Source organism: Falco punctatus (assembly GCF_963210335.1).
Source record: "Falco punctatus genome assembly, chromosome: 18".
NCBI classification, from domain to species: Eukaryota; Metazoa; Chordata; class Aves; order Falconiformes; family Falconidae; genus Falco; species Falco punctatus.
Genome location: NC_137598.1, coordinates 2,501,759 through 2,526,031, shown reverse-complemented (window position 1 = coordinate 2,526,031; position 24,273 = coordinate 2,501,759). Strand labels below are relative to the sequence as shown.

At 64.3% G+C, this 24,273-nt stretch overlaps 2 protein-coding genes across 5 annotated transcripts; one reads left to right on the top strand and one right to left on the bottom strand.

The window, feature by feature from the left end:
• Nucleotides 1-14: 14 nt before the first annotated feature.
• TTC24 (tetratricopeptide repeat domain 24) lies at nucleotides 15-5,380 on the bottom strand. 4 transcript variants are annotated; one of them, XR_013924354.1, is made up of 13 exons: nucleotides 5,157-5,380; nucleotides 4,550-4,602; nucleotides 3,467-4,258; nucleotides 3,171-3,383; nucleotides 2,968-3,096; nucleotides 2,690-2,811; nucleotides 2,340-2,590; nucleotides 1,611-1,678; nucleotides 1,277-1,490; nucleotides 1,074-1,132; nucleotides 963-1,005; nucleotides 451-775; nucleotides 15-400 (listed from the first exon to the last, which is right to left on the bottom strand). XR_013924354.1 is itself a non-coding variant. In XM_080368858.1 (12 exons), the coding sequence occupies exons 1-12, from the start codon at nucleotides 5,270-5,272 to the stop codon at nucleotides 562-564; spliced, it is 2,274 nt and encodes a 757-aa protein (XP_080224984.1). In that variant the 5' UTR covers nucleotides 5,273-5,380; the 3' UTR covers nucleotides 15-561. The 4 variants fall into 4 exon arrangements, 3 of the variants coding, with proteins under 3 accessions (XP_080224984.1, XP_080224985.1, XP_080224986.1); XM_080368858.1 differs by having other exon boundaries at nucleotides 15-775; XM_080368859.1 differs by having other exon boundaries at nucleotides 15-775; nucleotides 1,367-1,490; nucleotides 5,157-5,379.
• A 494-nt stretch (nucleotides 5,381-5,874) lies between these two features.
• On the top strand, nucleotides 5,875-23,363 carry IQGAP3 (IQ motif containing GTPase activating protein 3). The gene is given in 39 exon segments (XM_080369121.1): nucleotides 5,875-6,000; nucleotides 6,658-6,745; nucleotides 7,113-7,143; nucleotides 7,145-7,270; nucleotides 8,254-8,331; nucleotides 9,087-9,163; nucleotides 9,318-9,385; nucleotides 9,609-9,722; nucleotides 10,344-10,522; nucleotides 10,796-10,883; nucleotides 11,157-11,320; nucleotides 11,496-11,583; nucleotides 11,735-11,898; nucleotides 12,027-12,187; nucleotides 12,367-12,491; nucleotides 12,672-12,835; nucleotides 13,608-13,698; nucleotides 13,779-13,946; nucleotides 14,068-14,210; nucleotides 14,293-14,463; nucleotides 14,728-14,811; nucleotides 15,229-15,300; nucleotides 15,855-15,924; nucleotides 16,300-16,508; nucleotides 16,755-16,907; nucleotides 16,989-17,152; nucleotides 17,304-17,528; nucleotides 17,608-17,748; nucleotides 18,248-18,332; nucleotides 18,616-18,848; nucleotides 18,942-19,074; nucleotides 19,390-19,492; nucleotides 19,654-19,798; nucleotides 19,993-20,080; nucleotides 20,362-20,574; nucleotides 20,652-20,821; nucleotides 21,095-21,196; nucleotides 21,689-21,797; nucleotides 22,073-23,363. Coding segments are annotated over 39 exon segments (4,926 nt in total). The 5' UTR covers nucleotides 5,875-5,975; the 3' UTR covers nucleotides 22,187-23,363.
• Nucleotides 23,364-24,273: the final 910 nt, after the last annotated feature.

Sequence of the window (24,273 nt, the reverse complement as noted above, 5' to 3'; positions counted from 1 at the left end):
GGGGGCTCGGGGAGGTGGGGGGGGAGGGGACCCCTCGTGTCCCCCGAGACCCCTCGCTCGTCGCGTTTAATGACCACGGGGGCGCGGAACGGGCGGTTAACGGGGGGGGGGGCTGGGTCCGGTACTGGGGGGGTGGGACTGTGCGGGTGGGCTGCCGTGGGGCACCAGCTCCCTGTGGTCCTCTGTCCTCACACAGCGATGCTGTGGGCTGTCACCATCTCCCTGGTGTCCTCCATCCTCACACGAGGATGCCGTGGGCTGTCACAGTGTCCTCCGTCCTCGCACAAGGATGCTGTGGGCTGTCACCATCTCCCTGGTGTCCTCCGTCCTTGCACGAGGATGCCGTGGGATGTCACCGTGTCCTCCGTCCTCGCACGAGGATGCTGTGGGCTGTCACCATCTCCCTGGTGTCCTCTACCCTTGCATGAAGATGCCGTGGGAAGTCACCACGTCCTCCGTCCTCGTGCGAGGATGCCGTGGGATGTCACCATCTCCCTGGTGTCCTCCATCCTCGCGCGAGGCCGCTGTGGGATGCCACCATCTCCCCGGTGCCCTCCGCCTTCACACAAGGCTGCAGATGAGGGACAGTGCCCTGGTCCTGGTGCGGGGGTCCTGGTTGGTGGGGGGCCAGCAGCTGGCGGCAGCGGTGGGGGTGGCAGCAGCGGGGCTGGGAGGTGGCGAGGCCACTGGCGTGTTACAGCGTGTCCGGTGGGATGCAGAAGAGGCGCCGGGTGGATGGGGGGGGTTCCTGCAGGGGTGCTGTGCTGCCCCCTCCCTAGGGCAGGGGGCTGGGGTTGGCCCCAAGGTCCCCAAACCACCAGCCTCAGTGACTTCAGCCTTGGGGCCACGTGGCCAGCAGGGGTGTCCCAAGCCCTGCCAGGGGGTCTCCATCCCTGAACCCTCCCCCCAGAGGACCCCCCGCAGCCCAGACTACCCGCCTGCTCCTCCAGCGTGTCACCTACCGCTCCGGGGGCCTCAGTCGGAGGGTCCGGGGGGTCCAGTGCCCTGTGGACCACCGGGTGAGAGCAGTGGCCCCCGGGGCGAACCCAGCCCCGGTGGCGCTTGGTACTCACGGGGCTGGGGGCTGCCGTGGTGCGGTGGGGCTGGGGGCCGGTGGGTGCTGCTGAGGTTACTGGGAGTGAAGCAGAGACTGCTGGTGGGGGTCTGTGCCACAAGCCCACCCCCACCGCCACCAAACCGTCCCCAAATTCCAGCCTGAAAGACCCCCAAGGCACTCCCCGGAATTGTGCATCTTTTAAAATCTCGGGATTTTCACCTTGGAACCGCGAGAAATCCCTGGGGCGCCACCGCTCGCTGCGTCCCCTTCGACACTCCTGCATGGGGGTGCCCCTCCTCGCCCACCCACCTGTTGGCGCGGGGCTGACGGTGACACCCTGCAGCCGTGCTGGGACCATCCTCATCCTCCCCAGGGACGTCCTGTGGGTTGCGGGGCTCTGGTGCGGGGCCATCAGCCAGGGCTGCTCCTCTACCTCCAGGGAGGAAGGACAAACGGGCAGGAACCCGGTGCCAGACGGTGCCAAAGCTTTGGCTCCGGCAAAAATTAGCCGCGTGGTTTAATTAAATCTGGGGTTTAATTTGCAGCCTCTTACCTGAGTGCCTGGGACGTGTTCCCGGTGCGTACGGCTCGTCCCCAGCCTGGGCTCCCCCCCTGAAGGACCTGGGCTCAAGGGAAGAGTTTTCTCACGGATGACACTGGGATGTCACCGCTGGAGCAAGGAGGAGTGGGATGGGATGGGGTGGGGCAGGGTGGGATGGGGATGGGATGGGATGGGGTGGGGTGGGATGGGGATGGGATGGGGTGGGATGGGGATGGGATGGGGTGGGGTGGGGCGGGGTGGGATGGATGGGATGGGATGGGGTGGGATGAGATGGGATGGGGATGGGATGGGGATGGGATGGGGTGGGATGGGGATGGGATGGGATGGGGATGGGATGGGGTGGGATGAGATGGGATGGGGATGGGATGGGGTGGGATGGGGATGGGATGGGGTGGGGTGGGATGGGGTGGGGTGGGGATCGGGTGGGATGAGATGAGGTGGGATGGGATGGGGATGGGGATGGGATGGGGTGGGGTGGGATGGGGATGGGATGGGGTGGGATGAGATGGGGTGGGATGGGGATGGGATGGGATGGGGTGGGGTGGGATGGGGTGGGATGGGGATGGGATGGGGTGGGGTGGGATGGGGTGGGATGGGGATGGGATGGGGTGGGATGGGGATGGGATGGGATGGGGTGGGGTGGGGTGGGATGGGGATGGGATGGGATGGGGTGGGGTGGGGTGGGATGGGATGGGATGGGGTGGGAGCTTCCCTACTCACGCCTTGCTCTGCCGGAGCTGCCTCGCCCTGGCACGGGGCCACGTGGAGCAAAACCACAGTTGGACGGCGTCCTGCTGCGGGGGGGGCGGACAGCTCGGGGTCCACATGCGTGTGTCCCCCTGCCCACCCAGGGGGATGCTCACTGCTGCTGGGGTGGGCGCCCAGGCCCCCCTGCGGGAGAGGCAGAGCTGGTTCTGGATGGCATCGCTGAGCTTCTGCACGACGCGCTCGCAGGCAGCTCTGGGGGTGTCCTGCAGAAGGGACAGCCTGCGTTGTCACCCCGGGACATCCCGGGGGTGACACGGGGGGGGGGGGGGTCCATCCTCAGGGGTATCCCTGGCACGTCTTACCGGGCAGCGGGCCAGCAAAGTCAGGGCCTCCTTGTAGTGCCTGACGGCTTTTTGGGGGTCTCCCAGGTGGAAGCAGGCTGCCCCCAGTCCCTCGCACGCTTGCCACTGTCCCTGCATGTCCCCTGGGGGGCAAAGGACAGTGTTGGCGCCGCTGAGGGACCATGGCCGATGCCCTTCGGATGCGGCGCATGGTGGGCTGGATGCCACTCAGGATCCAGATGCCACTGAGCCCCCTGCCCCCAGCCCAGGGATACCTGCACCCCCCACCCCCCCCTTACCGGAGTCCCGGAAGGCTTGCAAGGCGTGCAGGTAATTCTCTGCGGCAGCCTCATGGTTCCCGAGCCGGCTGCAGGCGTACGCCAGGTTGCTGAAGCACTGCCCCTGCGCCCTCCGGTTCCCTCGAGCGCCTGCAATGGGGAACGCCAGGCTCCATCCCCAGCTGGTGCAACTGGCCAAACTGGGAGCGAAGAGCTGCCCTTACCGTGCAGCGCCGCCGCTCGCCGGTGCCAGCCCAGCGCCGTGCCAAAGCTGCCCAGGGCGTTGTGGGCAGCACCCAGGTTCTGCAGCAGCGCGGCCTCGCCGCACTCATCCTGCTCGCCAGCACGGGGGCCGAGCGCCTGCTGGAAGCTCTCGGCAGCCAGGGAGAAGATGCGGAGCCGGCAGTAGCCGAGCCCGACGTCGTTGTAGAGTTTTGCTACGGAGCAAAAAGGAAAAGCTGGGTGCCGGTGCTGCACCTCGGGGTGCAGCAGAGAGCAAAGGGGTGCTGCGCGGCGGTACCTCGCAGGGCGGCGTCGGGGATGCTCGGGCAGAGCGAGCGGCACTGGGCGAGGACCCCCGCCACCTCCGCCGCCCCGAAGCGTCGGCTCTGCAACATGGAGCCACCTGCCCTGCTCAGCGCCACCGCCGCCGCCTCCGGGCTGGCCGCCGCCGCGTAGCTCCGTGCCGCCTCCAGGAAGCAACGGGCGGCTCGCGCCGGCTCGCGCATCCCCAGGTAGCAGCATCCCATCTGCACGTGGGTCCCTGCCCGGCCGCCCACCTGCGTCGCCCCAGGACGCTCCAGCGCCTTCGGAAAATCCTGGAGCCCTTCCTGAGCCGCCCCCCTATTGAAATAGAGCCCCCCGCCCCGCTCCCTGCTCTCCCCTTCCGAGGGTTGGGATCGGAGCAGGAATTCCAGGCCCTTGGTGGGTTTCCCGCTCTCCACGTAGGCGACCCCCAGGTTGAAGGCACAAGCCCTGCGCAGCCGGGGGCTGCCCGAGCCCCCCGAAAGGCGCAGCGCCTTCCTGAAGCGCCCTACCGCCCCCCGCGCGTCCCCCCGCGCCAGCGCCCGCCGCCCGGCCCGCGTCAGCGCCGCCACCTCGGCCCCCCGCCCTGTCACCTCGACCCCTGGCGCCCGCCCGCCTCCCCCCCCATCCCGCTGCTCCTTCCCTTTTTTCCGGCTTTTTTGCGGGATGGCGGGGGCTGCGGGGGGCTGCGCTCCGGTAGGCGCCTCCGAAGCCATGGGTAGGGTGGGCGACCCCCCTGTGAGGAGGGGGTGCAGCAGGCAGCCGAGCTGGCACAGTCCGGGGGTTTCTTAAAGCAAGCAGCGTTATTTTATATATATATATTTTTTTTAAATAAAATAGATTATTTTCTATTCTTGCAAAAAATAGATATTAGAAAAGCCTGGTAGCCTGTTGGCTGCCAAAATTCCCGGGAGGAAAAAAAAGCCTTTCCCAGGGGGACCCCAGCCCGGCGCCTGCCCCCCCGCAAACCTTTGTGGGCACGGGAGAGGAGGGGGTCTTTGGGGGGGTCACCCAGCACGGCGGGTCCTTCCCCGGGGGGGTCTTTTGGGGGGCAGAAGAGCCGGGTGCTGGCACTTACCGTGTGCTCTGTAGGTGCGAAGGGTGGTGAGAGCGGGGTGGGGGGCATCACCGCTGCAAACCGCAGCCCCCCTGTGTCCCACAGCCCCCCCCATGTCCCATGGCCCCCCCCTGTGTCCCACCATCCCCCATGTCCACAACCCCCGTGTCCAAAAGCCCCCCGCCACCACCCCACACTCCCTCCCCATGTCCCACAGCCCCCCCGCCACCACCCCACAGCTTCCCCCCCCGTGTCCCACGCCCCCCCCATGTCCCACAGCCCCCCCCACCCCACAGCTCCCTCCCCGTGTCCCACGCCCCCCCCCCCATGTCCCACAGCCCCACCCCACAGCTCCCCCCCAGTGTCCCACAGTTCCCCCTCCACCACCCCATACCCCCTCCCCATGTCCCACGGCCCCTCCCCGTGTCCCACCACCCCACGCCCCCCCCCGTGTCCCACCCCCCACCCTGTGTCCACCACCCCTTCTGTGTCCCGCAGCCCCCCTGCCACCACCCCACAGCCCCCCTGTGGCCCAGTATCCCACATCCCCCCGTGTCCACAGCCCCACGGGGGGGGGCTATGGTCCAGATGGGGACCGAGGGGGTCCAGGGGGGTCCCCGAGTCCCACCGGAGCTGGGCTGCCTGGAAAGCCCCCCGCAGTGGGTCACAGCCCCCCGGCTGGGTGACAGCTGTGGGTGGCACAGGGACAAAGCGGGTCCCCCAGAGGAGCCACCTTGCCACCATGGCCCGGCTGGCTCCAGTTTCAGCTCCGTCACTGGTGACATGGCAACCTGGGTGGCACGTGCTGGGGGGGGAGGGGGGGGCTCATTTCACAGAGAGCCCGGCCGTGGGCACCCCGAGGCCGCCCCTCCTCCCCGCCCCCCAAAAGGGCTGCACCAGGCTGGTCCCCTGGCCCAGCTGTCACGGGGGTCCCCAGCAGCCCCCCCGGGCACTGGGTGGCCCTGGTGGGTGCAGGTCTCCGTGGGTGCGCTCGGGGGCTGTGCCCATGGCGGGGGCGGCTGCCTGGGGGTGCCCCCCCACCTGCACCCCAGCACCCCTGAGCTCAACTTGCACCCCCGCTCTGTGCCCCCCCGCACCCATGGGTTCCCCTTGCACCCCAGGGCTCCCCCCCCTCCTCGGGCTCCCCCTCCACCCCCGATCAATACCCACCCCAGCGCCCATGGGCTCCCCCCGGCCCCCAACACGTGCCACCCCCGCCTCCACGACTCCCCCTGCGCCCCCGCGCGGCCCCGCCCCAAGACCCGGCCCGGCCCCCCCGCGCGGCCTCACCCCCGCGAGCGGCCCCGCCCCCCGCCCCGCCCCCGCCCCAAGACCCGGCCCCGCCCCCCGGCGCGGCCCCGCCCCCCGCCCCACCCATCGGTCCCCTCGCGGCGCCGGGCGGGCGGCGCGAGATTCAAACGGCGGGTGGGGCCGCGCGACCGCGGCCATGGAAGGAGCGGGGCCGGCGCGCGGTGGGTGCCCGCGGGGGGGAGGGGGGCGTTGGGCGTGGGGGGGCTTATTGCTACGGGGGGGGCTGTGGGACGCGGGGGGGGCTGTGGGACACGGGGGGGGCTGTGGGACACGGGGGCTTCTGGACGCGGGAAGGGGCTGTGGGACACGGGGGGGGGGTTGGACACGGGGGGGCTGTGGGACACGGGGGGGGGTTGGACACGGGGGGGCTGTGGGACATGGGGGGGGGTTGGACACGGGGGGGGCTGTGGGACATGGGGGGGGTCGTGGGACACGGGGTCTTTTGGACACGGGGGGGCTGTGGGGCCGTGGGACGGGGGGGCCGTGGGACACGGGGGGGGCTGTGGGGTGGTTACAGGGGTGCCCGTGGGACACGGGGGGAGGGGCTGTGGGACGGGGGGGCTGTGGGATGGTGGCGGCTGTGGGGCAGTGGCAGGGGCACGGCGGGGGGGCTGTGCGGGGGCAGTGGGGCGCCGGCGGGGGACCCGCGGTGCTGGAGGGTCCCGGACCCACAGCCACGTCCCTCCGGCCATGACCGTGACCTTGGTTGGAAACGTGGGCCTGGGGCCATTTCATCGCCCCCCACCAGTGCTGGGGGGGCGCTGGGGACCCCCGTGTGGGTGCTGACGCCCCCTTACCCCGCCCCCCCCCCCCCCAAGGCGAGCGCCTGACGGCCGAGCAGATGGACGAGCAGCGGCGGCAGAACGTCGCCTACCAGTACCTGTGTCACCTGGAGGAAGCCAAACGGTGGGGCTGGCCCTGGAGACCCCCACCCCCCCCCCAAAAAAAAAAAATATCGGGGGGGAACAAGGAGAGGAAGGGGGAGGGGTGGTAAGGCACAGGGGGTCTTGTGGGTGGGGGGGTGGGCGGGTTGTGGCAAAATCCTGCCGGTTCCTGGTGCTTCCTGGCCCTTCCAAGGTGGGTTTGGGGTTTTTTTGGGGGCTGGGGGCACCCAGCTGTGCTGCTGCACCCCAACCAGCTGTGGGGAAGGGGGGCTGCCCCGTGGGGGGGTTATGGGGATGGGGGGGATGGGGGGTGGGGGGTTCATGTGGGTGCTGCTCCTGGTGGGGAGGGTTTGGGGGGGGTCTCTGACCCCCTCCCCCCACCCTGGCAGCTGGCTGGAGGCCTGCCTGGGGGAGGAGCTGCCCCCCCCCCGCAGAGCTGGAGGAGACCCTGCGCAACGGGGTGGTCCTGGCCAAGCTGGGCCACCGCTTCGCCCCCACCATCGTCCCCCTGGCCAAGCTCTACGACCGCCACCAGGCGCGCTACAAGGTGGGGGGGGCATCTCGGGAGGGGGGGGCTTGGGATGTCACCATTGACACCAAAAGTCATGCTACAAGATGGGGGGGGCACCCCGGGGGGGGGGCGTTAGGGTATCACCATTGACCCCAAAAGTTGCACTACAAGGCTGGGGGGGGGGAGGGGGAGAGATACCCCGGGGGGGGGGCTTGGGATATCACCATTGACCCCAAAAGTCGTGCTACAAGGGGGGGGGGGCATTGGGGTGTCACCATTGACCCCAAAAGTAGTGCTATAAGGTGGGGGGGAGGGGGATGGTGGCAGTGGGGGAGGGGTACCACGGTGGGGGGGGGTTGGGGTATCACCATTGACCCCAAAAGCAGCCGGAGCCTTTCCAGTGCCGCAGGGTTGAACCCCAACTGGTGGCGCAGCCCCCCCCCCTCCATTGGGGCTTGGCGGGGGGGAGGGGGGGGAATTGGGAAGAGTCGCAGGATGGGATAAAAGTGGTTTAATTGGGGAGGGGGAATCCGGGAATCTGCTCCGTACTGGCTGGGGCTCTGGGCTCCTGGGGGGGGGGGGGGGCAGATGCCCCTCCCCCCTCCTGGTTCCCACATGGAGCGCAGCATCCCTCGGGCATGAGGAGCCCCCCCCCCTCTGCCGCAGCGCCTGAGAAGCGGAGAGGTCCTTGGTTTAATGTAAATATTAATTAGCAGCAGGTCCTTGGTTTAATGTAAATATTAATTAGCAGCAGGTCCTTGGTTTAATGTAAATATTAATTAGCAGCAGGTCCTTGGTTTCGTGGCAATATTAATTAGCAGCAGCCGGGAGCGCGGCTCGTTATCGGTGTTTTTGTCCCGGCGCATCCAACGCCCGCTCCGGCATGGGAAGGAATTCCCTCCTGGCTGAAAGTGGGGCAGGGGGGAGGATACGGGGGTCCTGGCTGGGTCTGGGGGATCCCAGGGGTGGGGGTGAGGGGGGGTCACCCTGACCCCGGCTCTCCCCCGCCCCCCCCGCAGGCAGCTGGGCTTCACTTTCGGCACACGGACAACATCAACTACTGGCGCGATGCCATGAGCCACCTGGGCTTCCCCTCGGTAATGTCACCCCCCCCCTCGGTAATGTCACCCCCCCCGCCAAGGGACACGCTGGCCTTTGCCATGGTGGTGGCACTGGGGCTGCTCGGCTCCCTGCAGGACCCTCGTCTCTGAGTGTCCTCCCCTCCCCGGGGACCCCTGTCCATCCTCCCTCCCCAGGGACTCCCATCCCACCCTTCCTGCCCTCCCCGGGGACCCCAGGCTGTCCGGTCCCCCAGGGGGTCCCAGACCCAGGGGACCCTTGTCCGTCCTCCCATCCCCAGAGACCCCCATCCCATCTTTCCTCCCCTCCTCAGGGACCCCATCCATCCTCCCCACAAAACCTGTCCTCCCCTCCCCAGGGGTTCCCCATCCCATCCTCCCCTCCCCAGGTGGTCCCGTCCCCTCCCTGGGGACCCCTGTCCATCCTGCCTCCCCAGGGACCCCCATCCCGTGGTCCCATCCCCTCCCCAGGGACCACCGTCCATCCTCCCATCCCCTCCCCGGGGACCCCCATCCCATCTTCCCATCCCGTCCTCCCATCCCCCTCCCCTGGGGACCCTCATCCATTGTCCTGTCCTACTGTCCCCAGGGACCCCGTCCATCCTCTCCACAAAACCTGTCCTCCCCCTCCCCCCAGGGACCCTGGTCCGTCATCCCCCTCCCCCCAGGGACCCCAGTCCGTCTGTCCTCCCCCGAGGGACCCTGTCCATTGTCCCCACGGACCCTGCTGGTGCCATCCCCACCTGAGCCCTCTCTTGTCTCGTCGTCGGCAGATCTTCCACCCGGAGACCACCGACATCTACGACAAGAAGAACATGCCCCGGGTGGTCTACTGCATCCATGCGCTCAGGTGGGCATCCCAGACCTGGCCCTGGGGCCAAAACTGTTGTCATGAGCCACATCCACACTCAGGACCCCTTGGGTGGCATCGCCGCGGGGCTGGGGACCACATCGGGAGGATGGAGGGAGTGATGGCATCGTCACGGCGCATCTCTGTCTTGCAGCTTGTACCTCTTCAAACTGGGGCTGGCTCCACAGATCCAGGACTTGTACGGGAAAGTGGATTTCACGGGTACGGCGCCCTGGGGGAGGGGGCTGCAGCATTCCTGGTGCCCTGGGGAGGGGGGCTGCAGCATTCCTGGGTCGCTGAGGTGGGAGGGATGCGGTGAGGGGGGGACCCTGGGCAGGATTTTCCAAGGCTGCCTTGGTGATGCATGCGTGGGTCTTTGCACCCCTCTGGTCTGGGTGGGCGGTGCTGAGCGGTGCTGAGCGGTGCTGCCTGCCTTCTGGTCCAGAGGAGGAGATCAGCAGCACGCAGCGGGAGCTGGAGAAGTACGGGCTGCAGCTGCCCGCCTTCAGCCGGATCGGGGGCATCCTGGCCAAGGAGCTCTCGGGGGACGAAGCAGCAGGTGATGGGGGGCACTTGAGGGGGGTGGGTGGGGGGGGCGTGGGGGGAGCGGTGCTGAGCATCAGCCTGTGATGGGGTCGCAGCTTGGCCCCTGGGTGTCAAAACTGGAGGGTGTTTGATGGGAGGGGGGCCGCTCACCCCAAGGGTTGCTTGTTTTGGGGGGTCATTCACCCCAAGGGTTGCCCACTGTGGGGGGTCATTCGCCCTGAGGGTCACTCGCCTGCGGGGGGGGGGGCTGCTCACTCCAGGGGGGCTGCTTGCCCCAGGGGTCGCTTGCTCTGGGGGGGTCATTTGCCCCAAGGGTTGCCCACCGAGGGGGGCTGCTGGCCCCGAGGGTCGCCCACCGAGGGGGGCTGCTTGGGCTGGTGCAGCCCCTTCCCAGCAGCAGCAGCTGGGGTTTTGTGTCAGCTGCGCTTGCAGTAGGGGCACGGAGATTTTCCTGGAATTTTCCTGGGTGCTGGAGACGGCAGCCGGCCCTTTGGGAAGGGGGGGGGGGTCCCTGCCACCGTGCAGGGGGCGCAGCTCATCCTGCTGCGTGCAGGGAGGAGAGCAGACGGTTGGTTGCAGCCCTCCGTGACCTGCCTCCCCTGCCTCCCCCGCCTCCCCCCCACTTCGCCTCCAGTCCACGCCGCCGTGCTGGCCATCAACGAAGCGGTGGAGCGGGGGGTGGTGGCGGAGACGATGGCCGCCCTCTGCAACCCCAGCGCGATGCTTCTGGACCTGCGCCAGGTGCTGGCGGGCGCCTACCAGGAGATGCTCCACCAGGCCAAGCTGGAGAAGGGCAGCAATGCCAGGAACAGGGTGAGGGGGGTGCAGAGGGGGTGTCCTGGCAGGGCTGGGAGAGGAGCAGCCCTTTTGGTGATGGGTGGGTGGGTGTTTCCAGCTGGAGGGGGGGGCATCCCTCCAGAGCCTGGGAGAGCCCTTGAGCTGATCAGAAGATGGGGTGCGGGAAAAAGTGGTGGGGAAATGATTCCTCTTGGGGGGCTGGTTGACCTTGGGGTGGGGGAAGGAGCCCAAGCATCTGCAGGGGACCCCCGGCGTGTGGAAAGCTCAGGGTGGTGGGTCCCTCTCCAGTACCTCCAGGTAATCCCCGAGGGAGAGGACATCTACGACTGGTGTCTGACCCAGGCTGAAATCCAAGGGAACATCAACAAAGTGAACGGTGAGCAGAGATGGGGCAGGGGTCTCCAGACCTTATTGGTGGGACCCCAGGCCGCAGGGGGGAGCCTACCTGGGGTGGTGGGCGCAGCAGAAAGGAGCTACCTGCTCGGACCAGCTCCGGATCAGCGGGGAGCAGGGCTGGCTGCGCATTTCCAAGGAGGAAATTAAAATTTATTGGCGTGTGGGCTTCAGCTTGCAGCTCCCTTTGCTCCCTGGGGCTGCGGGATGATTTCCCCGCTCGTCTTATCCGGGCGTAAAGCGACTTCTCCCCTAGTGCACGGAGCCCTGGAGGAGGTGGACGATGCCCTGGAGAGACGGGATGCGCCGGCACTGTACCGTGCGCTGCAGGACCCCAGCCTGGCCCTGCGCTGCCTCCGACGGGATAACCTGGACCGCTACCTGGAGCAGCTCAGCATGGACCGGGAGCAGAAGGCGCTGGTAGGAACCTGCTGGTACCTCTGCTGGGGTGGCACCCCAGGAGCAAAGGAGGGTCCCGTCCCCCCCTTCCCTGGGTTGCTCTGTGGACCAGCAGCATTCTGCAAAGGGGCTGAGGTCCATCGGTGCAAGCAGGGTGTGGGGTGAGAGCAGGAGCTGCTCTCTCTGCCCACCGCAGGAGCTGGGCTACACGGAGCTGCTGGAGCAGGAGGAGGTGGAGGCAGGGGTCCTCGCGGCCAACGAGAGGGGCGAGGAGGAGCGAGCCAGTGAGTGCTGCGGTGGACGTGGTGCTTGCGGCGGGTTCTGCCGCCCGGTGCATCCCTCTAGCTGGTGGCCCTGGTGGCAACCTGAGTGCCCCAGCAGGGGGGAGACGGGGCACGGCCACCTCCCTGCAGCCCACCGGGGTCTCCCCCTCAGTGCTGCGGGCCGTCAGGCAGATCAACGCAGCCGTTCGCCGAGGGATGCCGGCGGAGACGTTGGAAGCGCTGATGGACCCTGCGGCGCAGTTGCCCGATGTCTACGGGCTGGCTGCCCCCCTGTACCAGCAGCAGCTGGCCCTGCTGCAACGCCAGCACCCACGGGTGAGAGCTCCCCAGGGACGGGCTGTGGGTCCCACCGGCCGTGGGGGGTGCTCCCCCTGCCCCTGGGGGGCTGCTGGGGCTGGAGGATGCGGTCAGGGGGGGTCAGTGCCTCTGCTGGCTCCATGCAGGGTGAGCTGGCCCACGAGGAGCTGTTTGTGGCTGTGGAGATGCTTTCGGCCGTAGCGCTGGTTAACCAGGCTCTGGATGCCGGGGATGTCGAGGGGCTCCGGAGCAGCCTGGTCAGCTCTGCCCTGGGGCTCTCGGGGGTCGAGGATGCGAATGCACAGCGGTAAGGAGAGGGGCACCGTGCGTATCGTTGGTGACGTGGAGCAATCCCGTGGGGGGTGTGTGGGTGGCCCTGGGCTTGTTTCACCACTTTTTCCCCTTGGAAAAGCAAGGCAGCCGGCTCTGGCAGATGCTGTCCCTGCTTAAAATGCTCCGAGCTGTTGCCCCATGTCCCTCCTGCAGGTATTTCGAGGATTTGGTGCAGCTGAAAAGCCAACGTGGGGAAGCGGGAGCCCAGTTCCTGAGCTGGAATGACATTCAGGACAGTGTCAATGACACCAACTCATCAGTGCGAGATGAAAACGACCGTGAGTCCTGGTCGAGCGGGGGAGGAGGGTGGGATTCTGCGAATCTGGGAGAGGGAGGTCGTGCCAGGAGCTCAACCCTAATGAGACACCCGAGAATCTCGCACTACCCTGAGCTGCGGCTCCGGTGAGTGCCCGGAGCACGGAGGGAGCTGAGCCGCGTGTCCCCTCGCCCCCACGCAGGGGTCCTCGCCGTCCGGCTGCTCAACGAGGCTCTGCTGCAGGCGGACCCCGAGAAGACGCTGGCGGCGCTGCTGCTGCTGGCGGCCGCCCTGCCCGGCATCGCCCCCCACGCCGCTCTGCGCTACCACCACGTGCTGGCCCAGGCCCGAAGGCTGAAAGCCCAGGTGGGGTGGCATCCCCCCTCCCTGTAGCAGCGTGGCATCCCCCCCCCCTCCCTGTAGCAGCATGGCATCCCGTCAGTACAGCATCCCCCCCCCAGCAGTGTGGCATCCCCTCGAGCCACGCAGCATCCCCACCACCACCACCCCTGGCAGCATGGCATCCCCCGCTGCCCCCCAGCAGTGCAGCATCCCTTTGAGCCACACCAGCATCCCCCCACCTCCCCCACCCCAAGAAGGGTGGCATCCCCTCAAGCCACACAGCTTCCCCCCCCCCCCTCGCCAACAGTGTGGCATCCCCTCGAGCCACACAGCATCCCCCCCCTCGCCAACAGTGTGGCACCCCCTCGAGCCACACAGCATCCCCCCCTCCCCAACAGTGTGGCACCCCCTCGAGCCACACAGCATCCCCCCCCCCCCAACAGTGTGGCACCCCCTCGAGCCACACAGCATCCCCCCCCCCCCAACAGTGTGGCACCCCCTCGAGCCACACAGCATCCCCCCCTCCCCAACAGTGTGGCACCCCCTCGAGCCACACAGCATCCCCCCCCCCCAACAGTGTGGCACCCCCTCGAGCCACACAGCATTCCCCACCCCACCCCCCCCAGGGTGCCATCCCCTCGAGCCACCCCCACCCCGGCAGTGCGGTGCTTTGCAGAGCTCAGGGTGCTCGAGGAGAGTTGTAGCACAAGACCAGCACCGCTGAAACTCTTGGGGGGCGGGGGGGGGGTCATGCAGCTCACTGGACCCCCTATTCCGTCCCCCACCGTCTCTGCAGGCCACGGAGGACGAGGGAGCCGTGCTGTGGTGGGAAGAGATCCGGGAAGGCGTCAGCAGGGCTAACCAGGACACGGTGGCAGCCAGGAGGAGTGAGTGCTCCCCCCGGCACGGGCGCTGGGTGGGGGGGAGGTGTGAAGGGTCTCAACGAGCCCCCCCCTTGCCCCCGCAGTGGCGCTGGGCACCGCCGCCATCAACCAGGCCATCAAGGAGGGGAAGGCGGCGCAGACCCTGCGGGTGCTGCGCAACCCCGACGTGGCTCTGTGCGGTGTGGTGAGCGCCTGTGCCGCCGCCTACCAGGAGCAGCTGGCGGCTCTGATGGCCACCAAGAGCCACGCAGGTGAAACTGGGGGCTGCACGAAATCCCCACCCCCACCCCAGACCCCCAGAAACCTGGGGTACCCAAGCCATCCAGCGGAGCAGCATCCCCCTGCCCCAGCAGCACCCGTCTGTCTCAGCAGGCAGCGGGAAGCGGTGCTGGATCCGGCACAGGCTGCAGGATGGTGCTGAGTACTACCTGAGCCTGCAGACCTTCGAGGGCAGCTGGCAGCGCCCGCAGGATGGTGACCTCAACACCACGCACCTGAGCCGGCAGGAGATCCAGGTACGGGCAGGATGGTGCTGGGGGGGTGTGGGGGATGCTGGTGGCGTCGCTGGTGCTGAGCCGATGCGTGGTGTCCCCCCAGTCGGTCATCACCCGCGTGACCGCGGTGCACGACCGGGAGCGCCTGTGGGGGTCCCACGTCCCCTTCGTGGTGAGGCTCCAGGCTCGGCTGCGGGGTTTTCTCATTCGCCGGGAGGTCGCGGCACGGCGGCGCATCCTGCGGGACCACCAGCCGGCTGCCCTCAGCATCCAGGTGACATAGGCAGAATCTGTCCCACCTCCGCGTGGGGGGGGATGCAAACCATGGCGGGGGGGTGGGGGTGGGGCTGGACTCCCCCAGGGTATTACAGATGATGGCACAGGGCTCGTTTTTTCTGGGAGCGGCTGCTCTGGGCGCTGCTCCCCTGCTTTGCCGTCCTGTGTCGGATGCTGCTCTCGCGCAGGCTGCCAAACCCGGCCAGGCGCGGCAGGGACCCTGCGCAGGTCTCGGTAGCCCCGTGTCTCTTCTTACGCCCAGGCTTGGTGGAGAGGGTCCAGGCAGCGCAGGGCGTACCTGGAGAGGCTATGCTACCTGCGAGCCAACGTGGATGCTGTGATCAAGGTTTGGAAGATTTCCCTGTCGCCCTTTTTATTTTTTTTTTTTGATGCTTCCCTGTCGCCCTTTTTTTTTTTTTTTTTTTTTTTTTTTTTTTTTGGATGCTTCCCTGTCGCCCTTTTTTTTTCTTTTTTTTTTTTTTTTTTGTTGTTGTTCCCCTTCACTCCCACGTCGGGCATCACCACCTGGTTACTGGGCAGTAAGCGCAGAGTTTACCCCCTGCCCGGTACAGCAGGGGATGGAGGATACAGAACCTGGACCAGGGCATGGCTGGGCATTATGTGAGGGGATGGGGGGGGGGGGGGGAATATCTTGGGCTGGGGGAAAAATCTAGCAAAAATCCCCTGGTTTTCCTCCTTTTCCCCCTTTTGCTTTGGCTGAGTGAGCCCTTTCAGTATCCAACCACTTGACCATCCCTGCCAGATCCAGGCAGCCGTGAGGATGTGGCGGGCTCGGAGAAGGTACCGGCAGAGATTGTGCTACTTCAGGCAGAATGTGAGTGATGGGATGGGGAGGAAAACTCCTCCCGGGACTGTGTCACCACGCGTGGGAGCAGAGAGGGACAATCCTGGGCGGGCAGGTGGATCTCTGCCCCGAGTGCTGGCGGTGCAACCGGAGGGAGGAACCGGAGCATCCTTGCAGTGGGATGGGTGGGTGGGAAAGGATGCCTGGTGGGTCTTGAAGCCAAATTATCGGGATCTGTAAAGCATGAGGAGAGAAAAAAACCCTCCGGTTCCACCAAAAACCAACGAGGACTTCAAGGTGCCCACGAGAGGGGACGGAAATTTTCTGGGAAAGGGTGCGTGGGAAGTGAAGCTGCGCCTCTGGAGCAGCGGTGGCACGTGAAATACGGCGAGTGGAGGAGGAACAACCGCCGAGGAGAGTGAAATCCTGAAATTCCCGGGCTGTGGAGACCGTCATCCCGGGCCGTGGGCAGATTCCCAGCAGCGGGAGCGGGCAGCCGGGTGTCCACCCAACTCTTCCCTCCCCCTGTGTGTTTCGGGGATGCTGCGGGGAACCACCTCTCACCCCCTTGTTTGCCTTGGCAGATTAAAGCTGTAATTAAAATCCAGGCTTTTGTACGAGCTAACAAGGCCCGTGGGGATTACAGGATGCTGGGTAAGTGCCTGCTCGTCTCTGCTCTGAAGTGGCTGTAATTAATTAATTAGGAAGGGGACTCTGCCTCCTCCCTTGCCAGCCTTGCACAGTGGCGAGGCGGTGGCAGGCTGGCCACCAGTGTCCCTGTGGCCAGTGGCTTGGTGGTCCCTTAGCATCAGCTAGAGCATCCCCAGGGCTGCTCTTGGTGCCCTTCCTGGGGAGGTACCACACAGCGTGGCACGGCCTTGTCCTGCATCCCGGCATCACAAGATGCTTTTTTTGGGGAGGAGGATGCGGGGTGTCTCGATGAGATGCTGGGGCTCCGAGGGTCTACGGCGGGGGTGGCTGCTCAACCTTCCCTGCAAGCGTTCATGGTGGGACCGTGCCTTGCCGCAGTCCACGCCAGGAACCCGCCGCTGAACATCGTCCGGCGCTTCATCCACCTGCTGGAGCAGAGCCAGCACGACTTCTGGGAGGAGTCGGAGGTGCTGCGGCTGCAGGAGGAGGTGGTGAAGAGGATCCGCGCCAGCCGGCAGCTGGAGAGTGACCTGGACCTCATGGACATCAAGATTGGGCTGCTGGTCAGGAACAGGATCACGCTGCAGGTGGGGAGAGGACCTTGGCCAGCTCGTGTGATGGTGCCTAAGCCCGTTCAGCCGGCGCGGAGCTGCTGCTCCCCTCCTTGGCATCACACCACACCTTGAATTTCTCTCTGCTTGGCTTTTTGAAATGGTTGGAGGGGTTGTGGGGGGCGTTGGGATGCCTCTGGCTCTTTCCCCAGAAGCTGGGCTGAATGCCGGAGCTTGCCGGCAGCCACCAGCCCTTCTCTCCCCTCACCCACGTGGCTCCAGGAGGTGGTGTCCCACTGCAAGAAGCTGACCAAGAAGAACAAGGAGCAGCTCTCGGAGATGATGTCCCTAGACAAGCAGAAAGGGCTCAAGTCTCTCAGCAAGGAGAAGCGGCAGAAGCTGGAAGCCTACCAGCATCTCTTCTACCTGCTGCAGGTGGGGCTGGTGGGGGTCTGCTGTGCCCACCACCCCTCGTGACGCTTGGACTTAGCCTGGTGTTCCTCCTTGTTCCTGCAGACGCAGCCTGTCTACTTGGCCAGGCTGATCTTCCAGATGCCCCAGAACAAGTCCACCAAGTTCATGGAATCGGTGATCTTTACGCTTTACAACTACGCGTCCAACCCACGGGAGGCTTATCTGCTGCTCCAGCTCTTCAAAGCAGCGCTGCAGGAGGAGATCAGGTGGGTGGCCGTGGGTGCCTGGCGTGGGGGGAGGTCCAGGAAAAGGCTGAACATCAGCTTGGATGTAGTTCTCTCCTGGCTGCTGCGTTGGAGAACAAATGGGACCATCCCCTTCATCTCCCCCCCCGCCCCCATCCTGGTCTTTCCCCAGGTCCAAGGTGGACCACGTCCACGACATCCTGATGGGGAACGCCACGGTGATTCGGCTAGTGGTCAGCTTCTACCGCAACGCACGCGGGCAGAACGCCCTGCGGCAGATCCTGGGTGGCCCGGTGCAGGAGGTCCTGCAGGACAAGACCCTCAGCATCCGCACCAACCCTGTGGACATCTACAAGGCGTGGATCAACCAGACCGAGTCGCAGAGCGGGCAGAAAAGGTCAGGCCCTGGGCAAGGAGGCTTAGGCCAAGGGTGCCGGGCGTTGGGGTGGTGATGGGACCTTGTCTTCCATTTACAGCGAGCTCCCGTACGAGGTCAGCCCTGAGCAGGCTCTCAGCCATCCCGAGGTCCAAAGGCGGTTGGATATTTCCATCCGCAACCTCCTCGTGATGACGGACAAGTTCGTCTCTGCCATCACCTCTTCCGTGGACAAGATCCCGTACGTATCTCGATGGTCTGTAGGCCACGTCCCTGCGGCGCTCTTGGCTTGTAGGTAGCTTCGGTGAGGTCTTGGAGAGGGAGGTTGGGTTCTGGGGGGGCTTCTGGCCCCTTGGCTCCTGCAGGCCTGAGTTACTGCCCTGGCAACAAGGGGAAATCCTGCTCCTTCTGCTCCTCCACCAGCCCCGGTGGGCTGCTGGTTCGTGCCACTCTGTTTGGGAGCGCTTTACTACAGGTGTTGAGGTGTTTGCAAGGAAGAAGCTGAGCTTTGTGATAACCTCGGAGGATAAAGGCTTTCTCCGGGGGTGGGGGGGTCTGGGCTGGTGGGAGGGGAAGGAGCTGGGGGGATGCTGCAGCTGCTGGCCCCTCCTGCAGACTCCTCCACCGCCCCAGGGCTGGGGGCTGGCCGCTGCGTGGGTGAGGGGTGGTGGGGACGGGGCAGGGTGGCAGACCTGGTGCTGCCTCGCGTGCTGACAGACCTTGCCCTGCCCTCTCCTCAGCTATGGGATGCGCTACGTGGCCAAGATCCTGAGGACATCCTTGGCTGAGAAATTCCCCAAGGCTTCAGCAGAGGAGATCGACAAGGTACCCTGGGGCTTGGGGGGGGCTTGGGGGGGGGTCCAACGGTGTGTGCCTGTGAAGTGCTAGTACTCCTCTACGGAAGGCCAAGTCCTCTTGACTTCAAAACACCTTCAAGACGATATTTTCCTTGAGCCACTGAGGAAATGCCAACAACGGGCTCTTCTCTGCGCTGTTGTCCCCTCTGGGTGGATTCCACCGGGACCAAAGAGCCTTCCCCGCCGAGCTGCCGCATCCCTGGCCACCAGCCCCCGTGCTCCCCCCAGACCCAGCCTGTCTTGCACCCTAGATCGTGGGCAACCTGCTCTACTACCGCTTCATGAACCCGGCCGTGGTGGCCCCCGACGGCTTTGACATCGTGGACATCTCGGCTGGGGTGACCCTGCATCCCGACCACCGCCGCAACCTGGGCTCCATCGCCAAAGTGCTGCAGCACGCGGCCGCCCGCAAGGCCTTCGATGGGGACAACGCGCATCTCTGTGGGGTCAACCGGTACCTGGAGGACACCCATCACAAGTTCAGGTGGGCACCAGGGTGGCCTCGGGGCTGGGCGGGGAAGGCGGCTGTGAGCTGGCGGTGGGGGTTTGGGGTGACCAAAGAGGTGGCTCTCTGCAGGAGGTTCATCTCCGCTGCCTGCTGCGTCCCTGAGCCGGAGGAGAGGTTTAACGTGGACGAGTACTCGGAGATGGTGGCAGTGGCCAAACCGGTCATCTACATCACGCTGGGGGAGCTCATCAACACGCACAAGGTAAAGGGTGTAGGACCTGACCGCCAGCAAGCGGGCTCCATGTCTTCTCCCACCTCCTGGGCTTTCTGCTGCGTTTTATCACACTCCTCTATCCCACAACCACCACGGCTCCTCCTGGCCTCTTTTTTTTTTTGTTTTTTTTTTTTTTTTTTCCCCACATTTTAAGCAAGAGAATGATCCAGATTCCTCAGGTTCTCTGCTGCTTGTCCTCCCCTGCCCCTCCCTAACTCCTCAGTCCTCTCTGGGGGGCAGAGGGCATCTCACCGTTCCCAACTGGCCCCTTCGGTGCTCACCCTCCTCCCCTGCACCACCCAGCTCCTGCTCGAGCACCAGGACTCCATCGCGCCGCGCCACGGCGACCCCCTGCACGAGCTTCTGGAAGACCTTGACGAGCTTCCTACGGTCCAGTCCCTCGTCGGTAGGTAGAGCTTTGGGACCCACCACCGCTTCGGCAGGAGGAGGATGGAGATGGGGGGGGATGCTTCCCTTGGGTGAAGCTCTAGCCGGATTGCTTTGGGCACGGGGAAGCCGCCTGCCCGGAGACCACCGTGGCTACCTGGGCTCTCTCTGCCCTCCCAGGGGAGACTGTCGCCAGCCCGGCGGACGGCGATGCGGAGCAGATGCTCTCCCAGCTCAGCAAAATGGAGATCTCCCTCACCCTCACGGGCAAGCTGGTGCCGGCGGCCAGCAGCGAGGAGAGCGACACCAGGAGCTTGGTGCTGAGGTGGGGACGGGCTGTGGGGGAGTTGCGGGGGTTGGGATGCTCAAAGCGGGCAAAAAACCTTTGGGAGGCAGCTAAATTCATCAGTTGGACTTAACGATCTCGAAGGGCTTTTCCAACCTAAATGAGTTGAGGATTGAAATGAGGAGGAGGGTGGGGGTCCGGAGCGGCCACCTGATGTCTCCCCCTGCCTCTAGCACCAAGCAGATGCTGGTGGATGTGATCCAGTCGCAGCCAGGAGATTCCCTCCCGGAGATCCTGTGGACGCTGGCCTCGGAGCACGAGGTGGGGATGCGTGAGGCTGCTTCTAGGGACGAGCTAAAAAGTTTCTCAGGGTGGGGAATGGCAAACAGGCCCTCAGCAGAACGCTGCCCTGCTGCTCTCGAAGCCTTGGTTGCTGCTTTTCTGCTCCTGCAGTGGCCGGGCTCTGTTTCTCGGAGAAGGCAGCACGTCTTTTGGGGCCAGGAGACACGTATCTGAGAGTGGGTGTGAGGAAGGGTTGGTGGCTCCATCTCCTCCCGTCCCGTTCCAGCCCTGCGCCTGGCTCACCCCCTTCTCATCCCTAGGAAGCCACCCACGAGCAACTCCTGCGGAGGCGAGCGCTGCGGGATGCCCAGACCCCTGCCAAGCTGCAACGCAACCGTTCGCTGGCTGCCAACAACCAGCTGTCCATGGAGGAGAAGAAGCGCAAGATCATCCGCAACCTGCGGCGCTTGGAGAGCCTGGGGCTGGTGGACTCTGCCCATCAGTACCAGGAGCTCATCAACGAGCTGGCCAAGGTGAGCTGGGAGGTCACCTCAACCCCCCTCCAGATCCTGCTGGGAAGGAGTCGGATGAGCTTTCTCGTTTCCCCCAGGACATCCGCAACCAGAGGCGGTACCGGCAGCACCGCAGAGGGGAACTCCTGAAGCTGAGGCAGACCCTGCAGGGCCTCAACGCCAAGACCTTGTTTTACGAGGAGCAAATCGATTATTACAACCAGTACATCAAAACCTGCCTCGACAACCTGGCCGCCAGCACCACCAAGTAGGTACCCTTACAAAAAAAGCAAGAATTCAAAAAGGGAAAAAAAACAATTTTTTTTTTTTTTGGGGTGCTGTCTGGATGCTGGGGGTCCTGGAGATGCTGGGGGTCCGAGGGGTGGCGCATGGCTTTTTTAAATTTAAAAAGGGAAAAAAAATATTTTTATTTTTTTTTTGGGGTGCTGTCTGGATGTTGGGGGTCCTGGAGATGCTGGGGGTCCAAGGGGTGGCACATGGCTGGGGACCAGCTCTGAGTACGTGGTCCCTTCTCTTCAAGGATGAGCGGGAAGAGCAAGAAACCGCAGTCGCTGCGCTACACGGCGGCCCGGCTGTTGGAGAAGGGGGTGCTGCTGGAGATTGAGGACCTGCCGCTCAGCCAGTACGTGGTCCCCAGGCCGTGGGACGAGCTGTTGTGGTGCAAAGCTTGGGCAGGTAGAGGAACGTAGCGTGGGTGGAGGGTGCACGCGGGCTCAGCATCATGCCCCCTTGCCCCCCACCCAAGGATGGGGTGAGTGGGTTTGGGGATCACCAGGAGAAGATGGCAGAGGTGGGATTGGGAAAGGGGGGGTGGTCTTTGGGCTGGGGGGCTGCCCTCGTGTGCTGAGGGGGTTGTGCTGGGTGACCTGGTCCTTGGTTGCGTGGACAAAGGCTTGGCATCATCCCCCCTTGCCCCCCCACCCAAGGATGGGGTGAGTGGGTTTGGGTATCACCAGGAGAAGATGGGAGGGGTGGGATTGGGAAAGGGGGGTGGTCTTTGGGCTGGGGGGCTGCCCTCGTGTGCCAAGGGGGTTGCACTGGCTGGGTGACCTGGTCCTTGGTTGCGTTAAAGCCACGAAGCCCCCCTTGGTAGCCACTGGCTCTGTCCCGTCAGGTTCAGGAACGTGATTTTCGACATCACCCCCTGCGAGGAACCGGGCAGGTTCCAGGTGAAAGCCAAATTCATGGGGATCGACATGGAGCGGTTCCAGCTGCACTATCAGGTGGGGGGAGCCCATCCTGGGGCACCTGGGGGGTGGGGTGGGTGCAGGGGGGGGGTGGTGACCCCAAATCTGGCTCGTTTGGGGGTCACACACACTCGGAGCCCTGCCCCGAGCTGGGGGCAGCCTCGCTGTGCATTTCCCTGCTGCACGTCCCGATGGAAACCCAGCTCCGTGCCAGCTCCCCTCACCCCTGGGGGATGCCGAGGATGGTCCAGCCCCCTCCCCTGGCTGGCCATGGGGGGCTGGTGGTGGTGATGCCCCCCCCTCTCCCCCAGGACCTGCTGCAGCTGCAATACGAGGGCGTAGCAGTCATGAAGATGTTCGATAAGGCCAAGATCAATGTCAACCTGCTCATTTTCCTCCTCAACAAGAAGTTCTTTAAGAAGTAACAAGGGGGGGAGGGCTGGGGGAGGGGGGGGGATGCAAACCAAACCTGCCAAAGAGAACCCTGGGGGTCGGTGGTCCGGGATCCCCACGGCGGGGGAATTTCTGCCCGGACACGGGGGCGAGCGGAGGGCTCAGAGTTCAGCCCCAGCCCTGGCTGACCCCAGACTGGTGTTAACTGGAGGTCAACTGGGAGCTCCTGTAGCTTGTGCCGGGGTAAGCTGGTACCCAGCGCTCCCCGCAGAGAGGATGCGGCTGCTGCGGCTTTTGCAGCGCGCGTAGCTTTTAAAATTTTGGGGGTTTGGGGTTTTTTTGGCTGTTGCTGTGTTGCTAACAGCTGGCTGCTCAAGGACACTATGGATTCTGGGCACTACACATTTTTAGCGATGAAATAAAGGGATTTTAATTTTTTTTTTTTTTTTTTTTTTTTGCCTTCCTCCCACTAGAGATTGGGGGAATGTCAGAATTAGACTTTAGCCGAGGGGAAGGAGGATTCAGAGGCAGTAACGGTGGGGACACCCGTGGGCTGTCCTCTAGTAAGTCAAGGGTGCAATAAGGCAAATTTGGGGGTTTTAAACATGAATTTCACCGCCTGTTCTCCAGCCAGGCTGGGGGTAGACAGAAATCTCAGGGGATGGGATGGGAGCTGGGACCTCTCCCTCCCCCCTGGAGCACACTGGTGCCCGGCAGCTGGTGCGGAGCATCGCTGAGCCACTGGCTCGTCTAGGTTGGTGGCTGCTCTGTCCCCTGTGGCTTTGCTCCGGCGCTTAATTAAAACGCAGCACGCGGCTCGGTTTGGCCCCGGCTGCTTTGAAAGCACTTTCTCCTCCACGTGGTGGGAAAGGAGCTGGGAATGGTCACAAGCCTCTTCCCAGCCCCGTCTCCTTCAGGAACAGGGGTGGCAGGTCTCAAACCTGCTCCGCAAAGGAGGTTTTTGGGGAACCCAGGCTCGGAATCTCCATCGCTGCTTCGGTAACTGCCTCGGCACCTCGAGGTGACCCAACGGTACCCTGACAAGTTGGCATCTAGGGTGCCTGGCTTGTCTTTGAAAAGTGATGTTTGTTTGTGATGTTTTAATGTATTTTTTTCTTTCCTTTTCTGTCATTTAAAAGCTGCCACTGGCGCTTACCCTTCCCCTGTCTGTGCTGCTTTTGCTCATTTAAATAAATACGTATAACAAAATACAGCATCGCTCTGGATGATCCTTTCTCCTTAAACCAATGGTCCTCAACTCCCCCTCCTCTCGCTGGGTGCTCTGGGGCTTGTGAGGCTCCCTCCATCAATCACCCCGAGTCCCCTAAGCAAGGTGCCCCCCTCGCCTTGCGGCTCCGGGAATTTGCCGCGTTAGCCAGGAACTGGCTCTCTGGAAGCGGCGCGGAGTCAGGCACTGAGGCATTGACTCAGCTCTTGCACAGGGAGTTTAGGCCGCTTTCAGACACACTTAATTCTTAAATAAATACTATGATTACATCTCATAAAGACTATGATTATATCTCTAAAGGAATGAATCAGGATCAAGCAGCGCTCTTCCAGTTTTAAAATAGGAGTGGGCTGCGTTAACCTGTTGGGTGCTGCACGGTCCCAGTGAGCTGCCAGCATGTGTCACCCATTATCACATTATTCATTTTTTTTCCTTCTGGTCACCATATATTTTTATTTCCTTGCCTTCAGAGGCAGAACCGGCTCTTCCCTGGCTGTGGCTCGGGGTGGTTCGGTTGCCACCAGCAGCTGTTGGCTTTGCAGGAGCAGTGTTTGACACCCCAAAACCGTTTATTGGTGATGTTTTGGGGATGGGGGGGGGGATCCTGATGGAAAAGGCTCTGCATAACGGTAATAATCCCCGTATGGGTAATCCCATAATGGTTAAGCACGCATCTTAAATCAGTTAATGGTTAAGCACACACTGGAGGGAACTGGGTGTTGGTGTGGAAAAATGATTTATTTTTTTTTTAGCTCCTGGAAAGCCATGCCGTGGCCAGCCCCGACTCAGAAATTGGGTGCTGGTTCTCGCCTGCTCCCCGTGCCTTTGGAGGGGAAAATTCCTCCCTGGGAAGGCTGGAGGAGGCTTGCCAGCCCGCTCGGGCTGAGGTTT

Coding starts and splice junctions, on each gene's coding strand:
- TTC24 (XM_080368858.1), bottom strand. CDS start 5,272: ATGGTGGCAAGGTGGCTCCTCTGGGGGACCCGCTTTGTCCCTGTGCCA. Junction 4,259..4,549: donor TCGCACCTACAGAGCACACG/GTAAGTGCCAGC, acceptor GCTTGCTTTAAG/AAACCCCCGGACTGTGCCAG. Junction 1,006..1,073: donor CCACGGCAGCCCCCAGCCCC/GTGAGTACCAAG, acceptor GGTGGTCCACAG/GGCACTGGACCCCCCGGACC.